At 52.8% G+C, this 11,341-nt stretch overlaps 1 protein-coding gene across 2 annotated transcripts; it reads right to left on the bottom strand.

Moving 5' to 3' along the window:
- Positions 1-1,143: 1,143 nt before the first annotated feature.
- On the bottom strand, positions 1,144-9,348 carry LOC100595969 (histone H1oo). Of its 2 annotated transcripts, XM_030801779.1 has the most exons (6): positions 9,236-9,348; positions 8,074-8,078; positions 4,956-5,215; positions 3,259-3,622; positions 1,802-1,866; positions 1,271-1,504 (listed from the first exon to the last, which is right to left on the bottom strand). In XM_030801779.1, exons 1-6 carry the CDS (start codon positions 9,346-9,348, stop codon positions 1,271-1,273), a joined length of 1,041 nt encoding a protein of 346 aa, XP_030657639.1. The 2 variants fall into 2 exon arrangements, with proteins under 2 accessions (XP_012357656.2, XP_030657639.1); XM_012502202.2 differs by lacking the exons at positions 4,956-5,215; positions 8,074-8,078; positions 9,236-9,348 and adding an exon at positions 4,160-4,251 and having other exon boundaries at positions 1,144-1,504.
- Positions 9,349-11,341: the final 1,993 nt, after the last annotated feature.

Below are 11,341 nucleotides of genomic sequence, written 5' to 3'. Positions count from 1 at the left end.
TGCCCACGAATCTGCAGTCGGGGCAGGGCTTGGCAGGAAAGGCTTGTCCCTGTTCCACCAGGTTTCTGCTGGGGCAGCTCAATTAGGGCTGGAAAATGCAGTTCCAACACGCTGCATTCAGATGGTGGCACGTGGTACCAGCTGGTCGGAGAGTTCAGCAGGACTGAAAATTGGAGTCCTCAGTTCCTCTCTACAAGCTGCGTGGGCTTTCCCATAGAGTGGTGGCCAAGTTTGAAGAGTGAGTATCACAAAACAAAAAGTGTCCCCAAACACAAGAAGTAGAAGCTGCCTTAATATGGGGCCCAGAAATTGTCACAGCATCATTGTCACCAAATTCTACTGGTCAAGTAGTCATGGAGCCCAGAGTCAAGGGGTAGGGACACAGAGCCTGTCTCTCTGTGTGAGGAGTGCCACAGATGTTTTTAAAGCACCTTGGACTTCGTCTCCATCCCTGTCCTTCTCTTTATTGGTCTCTAGCCACACAGACCTTCCTGCGGCTCCCAGGCTGAGGAGCATGTTCCCACCCCAGGGCCTTTGCATTCACTCTTCCTTCTGCTGAAATGGTACCCCCTCCAGACACAGGTCCTTGCTCAGACAGCCCCTCCAACCCTGTCTAAACTAGCAGCCAGCCCTACCCACCCCACTGAAGGCCCAGCCCCACCTCCTCTTCAGAGCACAGGCACTGGCTGCGGAGTAGAACACCTGTCACTGTCACAGTGCCTGGCCCAGGAGCACTCGGGAACCAGTGGCTGAAAGGTCTCCCTCTCTTCTCAGCTACTCTAATCCTTCCTTTCCACCGCCAGAGGGTTCTTTCTAAACAGATCCCCTCCTTTCATCCCACCCCTCAGATGGCACCCTCTGCCTCCTAATCTGCCTGACAATGGCTACCCATCCTTTAGGATCAAAAGCCACCTCCTCCTGGAAGCCTGATCTCAGGGCCGGGTTAATCTCCCTCCACCAGCCCCTTTGCATCCTGATATCTGATATCTGTGCCGCAGCCCCATATAGCACACAGTCTGTATCCCTGAGGCAGGACTTGCTATCTGAGCCCCAGCATTGGCCAGGTAAACAGCAGGTGCTCAGCAGATGTTCATGAAGGACCGAATGGCCAAATCCTTGAACCTCAGCCTCTACCCATATCAATTGTGAGGAAAAAGAAACAAAAGTCTTTATTGATAAATAGCTTACAATGAAATAAATAGAGCAGTGGTTTGTTGAAGAATAAAAACTAGGGCAGAGGCTCGGTCTGTCTCCACCCCTGCCTCTGGCCCTAAGCTTCAGCCCTCTCACTGGACACTTTGGATGATGAGGCCTTGATGGGCAGCCCAGCCTTTCTCGAGCCCTTGGGGGCCTCTGTCTTCCTGGACAAGTGTGCAGGTACCACCTTGGACCCACTGCCCTTAGCAGAAGCAGCAGCCTTGGTATTTGGCCCCTGCCCAGCTTTAGGGGCCTTGGCCTTGGCCACCACCTTCTTTTTGGTCGGGGAAGCAGCACCATTCTTGACCTATACGAAAGCAAACCAGGAGCAAAGAGACAGCTGGGAAGGGCTGAAATCCCAGCTCTGGGTGGCTCTGGGTACACAACATCACCCTTCTAAGCCTTAGTCTCTTATCTGTAAGATGGGGATGGCAACACCCCCAGTGTGCCAGGGGACCAGAGAGAAGGTGGTGGACTGTGCTTTGTAGGAAAAGAAATTGAGCCCCATCCCTAGCTGACCCTTCCAGGGGCTGAGTGTGGGATGCCCAAACTCTGGCCTGTTCAGGGCTGGCAGCCAGGCCAGGAAAGTCATGCAGGCACTTACCTTGCTGGCCGTGGGTTTTGAACTCTTACTCTCAGCTTTGGTTTTCCTGTGGGCCTCAGCATCTCCTGGAATTTGATGGAGGAGGTTTTATAGGGGAAGAAGGAGGAACTGCTGGTGGGGCAGGAAGTTTCAGGGGCTCTGGAACCCCCATTCCTACTGGGTCCTAGGTCTTCACTCAGCTGTGTGACATGGGGCAAATCATTTAGCCACTCTGAGCCTCAGTGACCTAGTTTGAAGACTGGGAATAATAGCATGCCCCTCATAGAGTGGCTGGAGGGTTAACGGAAGCACTTGCTCTATGCAAAGCACTAGTGCTCCAAGCCCACCGAAGCCAACGTCTAACGGGCCTATCAGCTCGAGCCTTTAGTTTGTCTTCCACCTGGCAGCCAGGATACTTTTTTTTTCTTTTAAGACAGGGTCTCGCTCTGTCACTGTGCTGGAGTGTGGTGGGGCGATCTCAGCTTTCTGCAGCCTTGACCTCCCAGGCTCAAGCAATCCTCCTGCCTCAGCCTCCCAAGTAGCTGGGGCAACAGGTATGCAACAACATGCCGGCTAATATTTTTATTTTTTGCAAAGATGGGATCCTAGTATCTTGCCCAGATTGGTCTCTAATTCTTGGGCTCAGCACTCACCCGTGTGACAGAGCAAGAGCCTGTCTCCAAAAGAGAGAGAGGAAAAAAAAGAATAACTCTAGCCCTAGCTGCTTCCTGTCAGAATCCTTCCACAGCTCTGCATTGTCCTCCAGATAAAGCAGATTCCAGCTGCCCTTCACAGCTTCTCCTTGCCAAAACTGCAGGTAGACTGAAATACGTGCAGTTCCTCAAATACTCCACCTTCTTTTTGTGTTTTGTTTTGAGACCGAGTCTCACTCTGTCACCCACACTGGAGTGCAGTGGTGTGATCTCGGCTCACTGTAACATCTGCCTCCTGGGTTCAAGTGATTTTCCTGCCTCAGCCACTCAAGTACCTGGGATTATAGGTGTACACCACCATGCCCAGCTAATTTTTGTATTTTTAGCAGAGACAGGGGTTCACCATGTTGACCAGGTTGGTCTCAAACTCCTGACCTCAAGTGATCTGCCCGCCTTGGCCTCCCAAAGTGTTGGGCTTACAGGCATGAGCCACCATGCCCAGCCTAAAAACTCCACCTTCTTTATGCCTCCAGGCCTTTGCACAGGCCCTTGCCCTGCTTGAGACACCTTCATCCAGGAAGCCTTCCCTGACCCCTGCCTCAATAATGAGTCAGGCTCCTGGTCTCTGCTTCCCCCTTCATAACCCTTGAAATGTCTGCCTCCTTCCCCCAACCAGCTACCATGAGTTCTCTCTAGGTCAAGCCCAGCACTCAGGACACATGCACCAAATAAGGAAACCCCCCTCCAGAGCTGGCTCCCCGCCCCCACTCCAGTGGCTGTCAAGACCCCCATCCCCACACCACCCCCTACAAGTCACACAACTACCTTGGCTGCTCCTGCTGCCTTTGGCCTTTGCCTTCCTGCTGAGCCCGCTGGCACTGGAAGGTGCCCGCATGGCCTTGTCTGGCTTGGGGGGCACCTTCCTAGCCTCTCGCGACTGTGCCCTGGTGTCCTTGGCCGCACCGCCTTGCTTGCGAGCCTTCTCTGTGGCTGCGCCTGGCTTGGGAGGAGCCTTCTGCACCTTTGCTGGCCTCTTGGCTGCCTTTTTCACCTTGCCCACGTTGGGAGGGTCCTCCTTGGCCTCACTTGGTTTCTTGGGGCCCTTCCCCTTGGCCTCGCCCACTCTCCTGGGAGCCGTCGGGGGGGCCATCTTCCTGGGCTGGATTTTCCTCTTGTGCTTGGGAACTAACTGGAGAAGGACACGGGGTGGGGCTGAAAGCAGAGCCTCAGGCGCCTCACACCCCCCACCCTCCGTAAGACTCCGAATGGGAGGCCTCATTCCAAACAGGGGGGCTCCACAGGCAGTGAGGGGCAGGGAGAAGGCACAAAGTCACTGTCCTTGGAGGCACTGTCTACTGTGATTCTAGGATCTCATGATCTCTCAACCACCCGCCCTAGGCCTGCCGCTTTCCCACAGATTGTGCCTCTGGACTCCTCCTCCCCCACCACCCTGAAGTGCTGCCCTGCCTCATGCCCCATGCCCCCACCACCTCGCCCCTTGATGCTCAGCAGAACGTGGGCTGAGGTCAGATGACTCTGGGCTCACAGCTTCCTCCGCCCTCCTCCAGCTGTGTACCGTAGCCACGTCTTCTCATCTTTACAGCGGGACTTTACAGCGGGACCATCACCAAGGGTGTGAGCGGCAGGGAAGGGAGGGCTCCTGGCAAGCTGTTTCTTTCCCGTCCCCCAACCCTCAGGGCTCACCATCACCAAGACCAGAAACTACCTTCACCTCTCAACTGCCAGCACACCGCATCAGACACCCGATGCCCCTCTGGCTCTTCTCCCTGCCTAGCCACCTGGTCCTGCTGTGAGGCAAGTCCAGGCTCTGACCCAGGCCCAGGAGTTCCACCAGGGTGGGACTTTCTGTGATCTGTCACCAGGTAACCACAGGGACCAGCTTGGGGTAGGCTGAGAATGTTCGCCAGTGTTCCATGGCAACTGTCACGGCAGCTGCTACATGCAGGAAGTTAGGCAAGATGCAGGGGGCCCAGCAATGACAAGTCAGGCCCTGGGTCTGGTCCCTGAGGTATTCCTGGTGGCTGATGACAGTCCTGATGTTGGGGTACAGTTTTGTCCCAGACCTGCCTCAGCTCTGAGTGACCTGGCATGGGTCCCCTCTTGGAGCCGCCTTATGAAGATGAAACTCTCCCCTTTGAAACAGAGGACATGGCTGCTCAGGGAGGTGCCAGCAGAGGGAAAACCCTTTGCTGTGGTGACGAATGCCAGGAAGGGGCTACGTGCCCAGGACCCAGAAGTTAGCACAGCTGACACAGGCCCTGGGATCCCAAACATGCAACAGTTCACCTGTCCTGGACAGCAACAGGGTGACTCTTGCAGTGGGAGCTGAGAGAGGGCACACTACCCGCCTTCCTGGAGGAGAGGACATCTCGGCTGAGACTACAGGAGGAACAAGGACAGGGGACCGGAGGGCAAAGGCCTTCCAGTAGAGGCCGCAGCACTCACGGAGGCCAGGACCATTGCTCCAACCCTGGGCTATGTCCTCCCTCAGGGGCGCTTACTTTGAAGCTGCCAGTGGCCCCCCTGGCTTTGGAGTTGAGGGGCCTGGCGAGGAGGCCACGGCGCATGCCAGTGGCCAGCGCCTGCTTCAGCAGGTACTTGAAGCGGAAGACGTCCACTGTTGGGTACTTGTGCAGGATGTAGAGCTTGATAGCCGCCACCGACATGCCCCGGCGCTGCTCCCCCTCCTGCAGTGCCTCCAGCACCATGCGCAGCACCGGGGGGTGGCGGCGTCCCACCGGGAGGCTGCTGTGGCTCGGGCCTGAGGAGAGATGGCAGGCCATCACCCGGGGCCCAGTCACAACTCAGCGGCAGGCATCAGCTGGCCCATGGGGGATGGGTGAGGGTCCAGCAAGGATCAGATGCCCCCCTCTCCCCAAGACACTGACTGCTGGCATGGGAGCTCCCGGACGGTCACCCCTCAAGGCTCATTGAGTCTCTCTCTCTTTTTTTCTTTGAAATACTGTCTCTCTCTGTCCCCAGGATGGAGTTCAATGGCGTGATCTCAGCTCACTGCAAACTCCACCTCCTGGGTTCAAGCAGTTCTCCTGCCTCAGCCTCACAAGTAGCTGGGATTACAGGCGCTGCCACCATACCTGGCTGATTTTTGTATTTTTAGTAGAGACAAGGTTTCACCATGTTGGCCAGGCTGGTCTTGAACTCCTGACTTCATGATCCACCCGCCTTGGCCTCCCAAAGTGCTGGGATTACAGGCGTGAGCCACCGCGCCCAACCAAGTCTCTCTTTTTAAAGAATGGAGTATTCCTTTAGAAAAATACATCTAAATTGGGTGAATTTTGTAACTGTGGGTTTACAGGACCTCCAGGGGCTATGTGCACATTCTCAGAGGCACCCAGACCAAGAGACTCTCCAGGGCACGCTGCCTGGTTTCTTCCACAAATAAGGGGGGAAAGAAAAAGTGGGAGGGGCACCCTATGGACTAAAGGTCCTTAGGAAACCTCTCAACCAAATGCTCATTCCCAGAGCAGGATTTGAACAATCCAACTGGAAAAAGAAAGGCAACAGATAAATGTGAGCACTGGAAGGAAATATTGGATATTAGCGATAATATTGTTTCAGGTGTGCTAATGGTATTACAATTGCTTTTTAAAAGGTTCTTATCTGTTAAAGGTAAATATTATAAAAGATATTTACAGATGAAATGATAAATCCAGCATTTGCTTTGAAATAACCCAGCAGATGAAACAAGAGCGTCCACAAGCTGATGACTGTTGGAGCTGGATGATGGGTACAGTGGAAGGCAGTTACAGACCATTTGGTCGTCTACTTTTGTATCCATTTGAAAGTTTTTTATTTTGTTTTATGGAGACAGGGTCTCAAGCTGTCACCCAAGCTGGAGTGCAGTGCCACAATCATGGCTCACTGCAGCCTTGACCTCTCCGGCTCAAGTGATCCTCTCGCCTCAGTCTCCGAAGTAGCTGGGACCACAGGCACGCACCACCACGCCCGGCTAATTTTTGTATTATTATTATTATTATTATTGTTATTTGACACAGGGGTCTCACTACATTGCTCAGTTTAGTCTCAAAACTCCTGAGTTCAAGCTATCTTCCCACCTCAGTCTCCCAAAGTGCTAGGATTACAAGCGTGAGCCACCATGCTCGGCCCTGAAAGTTTTCATAATAAAAAGTTACCAAAAAATTCCACTCTTAGGTATATACCTGAGGGAAATGAAAACACATGTCCACACAAAAATGTACACATGAATGTTCATAGCAGCATTATTCGTGTCGGCCCAAAGATGGAACCAGCCCAAACATCCATGATGAATGATCAACAGATGGATGAAAAAATGTGGTCTCTACCCATCCCGTGGAATATTATCCAGCCATACAAAGGAGTGAAGCCCTGGCTACGACATGGAGGAGACCTAAAACATACTAAGTGAAAAAAGGCAGTCAGAAAAAGCCACATACTGTCTGATTCCATTTATATGAAATGCCTAGAATAAGAAGTCCATAGATGCAGAAAGCAGATTGGTGGTTGCCAGGGCTAGGGAGTGGGGGTGGAGAGTGACTGCTAATGGGTACTGGTTTTCTTGAAGTGATGAAAATATCCTAAAATTGATTATAGAGATGGATACACAACTCTGAGTATACCAAAAGCCATTGTACACTTTAAAGGGTGAATTGTATTGTATGGGAATTATTTCTCAATAAGGTGTTATAAAAAAGTTGCAAATGAAGTAGGATCAAGGGTGGGGGAAGCGTGAGAAGTTGTCAGTCACCATGAAATGCATAAAAGGTATTTAAATATGAAACCGGATTTAAATGTGGTGAATGGAAATGTTGATTTCTGATCAATCTGCAGAATTTAAAGACTTAAATTCTGGGCAATATCATGAGACCTCGACTCTACGAAAATCTTTAAAAATGAGCAGAGTGTGGTGGTGTGTGCCTGTAGGCCTAGCTACTCGGGAGGCTGACGTGGGAAGATTGTTTGAGCCTGGGAAGTGGAGACTGCAGTGAGCTGAGATCACACCACTGCACTCCAGCCTGGGTGACAAAGCAAGACCCTGTCTCAAAAAAAAAAAAAAAAAAAAAGACAAAAAAATTGGCTGTATTGGCTATATTAAAATTTTTTTTTATAGAAAAAAAACAAAACAAAACATGAAACTCTAGATCTAGAGCAAAATTATAAAGAGACCTAATTCAATTCAACCCCTGTTGGGTCCTGGCCATGACGAGCCCAGTGTGGGAATATTCATCTGGGGGCCAAAGGCGTTGAGCTGGTGTAGTCCTGGGTCACTCCCGGGTTCTTGGGAGCTTCATTCTGCCCTCTAGGCCTCAGTCTTCCCATCCGTACAGTGGGGATGGGGGCCTCTAAGGAGGTCTGAGCCCTCCCAGCTGCAGTGCTACAGGGCTTCCCAAGGGTCTTCGCTTGGCCTGACCTCACGAGCAGCTCCAACCCCTCCTCTGCTTCCCCCAGACCATGTCTGTCCCAGAGAGCCACCCCCAGGAGTCCTCCCTCAGGCCTGTCCCCTCTCACCCCAGCCCCTCATTCAGTAGCTATTCCATGCCTGCTGTATACCAGGATGTCCAGAACAGAGCTCAGCCCCCCAAACCTGCCCTTCATCTCTCTTCCAGGAATGCCCCATGCCCCCACTGCCCATACCCACCCAACATCCAAGCAAGAACTGGGGGCATTCTGGGCCCTCTCCTCCCCACCACACCCACTCGAGGCCTCTCCATGGGCTTTTCTCTCCATATTCTGGCCTCTCCTCTCCAACTCCCCAGCCCCAGCCTCTTCCCCACCCCAAGCATTCCCCTTGCTGCATCTCACACCCCTCACTTCCCTGCTTGAAACCGTCCATGGCTCCCCGTTCCATATAAAAGTTGACCTAACTGAAGGCCTTGGAGGCCCTGTGTGATGGGCCCCTCCTCCGACTGCTCCCCCAGCACTGCCCCAGCACTTCCCTCCTTCCCAGAAGGAAGACGCAGCTTCCGAGACAAGCTGCAGGCGCACTGGCCTCTGGGCCTTAGCCGTTTCCTCTGCCTGGGACGCCTCTCTCCTCCCGGCCATGCAGGCTGCTCTCACTCATCCTTCAAGGCTCAAAATGCAGCTTGGTTTGGACACCTCTGACTTCCAGTTAACTCTGCCCTTTTACTTCTTGGCACGGGACCCCCTCCCTATCTCCCTAGGTGTCTTGGCAAATAGAACACTTCCCCTGGCTGAGGCACACCCATCCTTCAGGGTCACCTCTTCTGGGAAGCTTTCCCTGACCTCCCAGAGTGGGTTAGGGGACTCCTCTGGGCTCCTCCAGCTCTGGATTACTGCCACTGAAGCACACATCACATTAGCAAACAGCACCGAGCCATGGGCCAGGCTTCCCCATCAGACCGGGAGGTCCTCGAGGGAGTGAACTGGGCGTGGTTTGCCTCGGTGCACCCTCATGTCCAGATAAACCCTGAGGTGTTTTTTGGTTGAAAATTGGAATGCCTAGCCCTGCATAACATGCTCCTGCCCCAGCCCCTCCAACTAGCTGCCCACAGCTGCAGCCTGGCTGTGGGCTACGGTCTCCCACAGGAAATGGGCTCCAGCTGGGAGGCCCTGTGGCTCTTCCCTGAGCTAGGCCGGCCCCAGCCCCCAGGCCCTACCTGGCCTTGCTACCTGTAGATCAGCTCTTCAGCCAAAAGGCAGTTGAGCTCAGCAGCTTGGTGCTGGGTGAGTCCTGGGTGGGTGCTGGGGCCAGGCTGGGAAAGGACGAGGAGCGGGGGTGGAGCGTCAAGGGCAACCCAGGGAGTGGGCTCGCAGGGATGACGGAGGAGCTGCCTCCTCTTGCTCACCTGGCTTTTCAGATTCAGGAGACCTGGATGATCCTGCTGTGGAAGTCGAGGAGGGCGAGATGTCGCTGGTGACGCTCCCAGGAGCCATGAGACCGACAGGTGCAGCCAGCAGACCCCTCACCCGGGTGTGAGGCTTCCGGGCCTGCCCGCTAGGCTTATAGACCAGCAGCCCGCCCCCCACCACTCCAATCAGCCCTGATTGGGCCGGGAGTGCTCTAAGCTGCTGACTGGGTCTGGAGGTGTGGAATGGGGCACAGCAGCCTGCCTTCTGTAGGGAGCCCCAGCTGGACTACCCACTCCTGTGTAAGCTTGGGGGCGTCGCTTGACTTCTCTGGGTCTCAGTCCCCATGGTGCAATGATGGGAGCTGAGATGCTTGATCTCGCCTGTGCCTTCTCCCCACCAGGGGCTGGAGATGCTGATGAGGAATTGTGGTCACCTGTGTTGTCAGGAAGGCTGCTGAGGCGGCCCTCTAATCCTACCAGGTGGCCAATGGGCTGCCCCACACCACTGCTGGCCTCAGTTTCTCAAAAAGTAGCAGTTGGAGGCAGCCCAACTGCTACTTTTGCCCAGAGCACATGCCCCTAGACCAGAGTAGCCCCTTCTGAGGCCAGCCGGGCTCTCTGGGCCTGTGCCCTCCTTTGGTTTTGTTTTTAAAGAAATAATAAGGGAGGATGCTTTGCAAAAGTCTTCATCGATAAGGACAACATCCACTGGGACAGTGGACAAAGAATGTAAACAGCAATTCACCAGCCTAAAGGCTGAGGAACAGGAACAGGAAAATGGACACTCGACTTCCTTGGCATTTGAGAAAATTCAAATTGAAACAATGGTGAAATACTACTTTCTCCCATCAAATTGACAAAAAAAAAAAAAAAAACCTTCCAATCAAACACCCAAGGCCTGGCTAAATCACACCCTTTCTGTAGAATATTCTGCAGCCATCTAAAATGGGCTGGTGCGGTGGCTCACGCCTGTAATCCTAGCACTTTGGGAGGCTGAGGTGGGCGGATCACCTGAGGTCAGGAGTTTGAGACCAGCCTAGTCAACATGGTGAAACTTCATCTCTACTAAAAATACAAAATCAGTTGGGTGTGGTGGCGTGCACCTGTAGTCCCAGCTACTTGGAAGGCTGAGGCAGGAGAATCACTTGAACCTGGGAGCTGGAGACTGCAGTGAGCCAGGATCAAGCCATTGCACTCCAGCCTGGGCAACAAGAGTGAAACTGTGTCTCAAAAATAAATAAATAAAAATAAAATAATATAATATAAAATAAAATAAAATGACAAGGTGGATTAAAATAAGGATGAGGGGCCAGGCGTGGTGGCTCATACCTGTAATCCCAGAACTTCGGGAGGCTGAGGCAGGAGGATCACTTGGGCCCAGGAGTTCAAGACCAGCCTAGGCAATAAAGTGAAATCCTGTCTCTACCAAAAAATACAAAAATTAGCTGGGCATGGTGGTGTGCACCTGTAGTCCCAGCTACCTGGGAGGCTGAGGCAGGAGGATTGCTTGAGCCTGGGGGGTCAAGGCTGCAGGGAGCTGTGATCACACCCCTGCACTCCAGCCTGGGCTACAGAGTAAGACCCTGTCAAAAAAAAAAAGGCGGGGGGGAAGAAAAGAAAACAAACAAGGATGAGGCTGTATTTCACACTCAGCAAAATGACAAAGATGTAAATGTCTATCAATACGGAGTGACTAGGATTCAAGGAAAGTATAGCTGCTGGGAGGTGGGGAGTGAGTTGGTAGCCGCCTTAGAAAGCAATTCAGCGATGTTTCATACAACTAAGGAGGTACTCACTCCACAACCCACCTATTCCACTCTAGGTGTAGATCTGAGACAAACGTATACACTTACATGCAAAGAAGTTTATTTCAATCTTAGCAGAAATTCAAAACAACATAAATGCCCATCAGGTGGAGAGTGGACAAGTAAACTATGGCCTATTCACACAGTGGAATAGTATGCAGTAGTGAAAAGGAGTGAACCGGAATGTATCGGAGAGTACGCCCCAACTACTGAGAAGACAAAACTTGTGTGTGTGTGTGTGTGTGTGTGTGTGTGTGTGAAGGCACAATAGTT

This window comes from Nomascus leucogenys, chromosome 21 (genome assembly GCF_006542625.1).
Source record: "Nomascus leucogenys isolate Asia chromosome 21, Asia_NLE_v1, whole genome shotgun sequence".
NCBI lineage: Eukaryota > Metazoa > Chordata > Mammalia > Primates > Hylobatidae > Nomascus > Nomascus leucogenys.
This window is presented reverse-complemented; position numbering and strand designations above follow the sequence as displayed.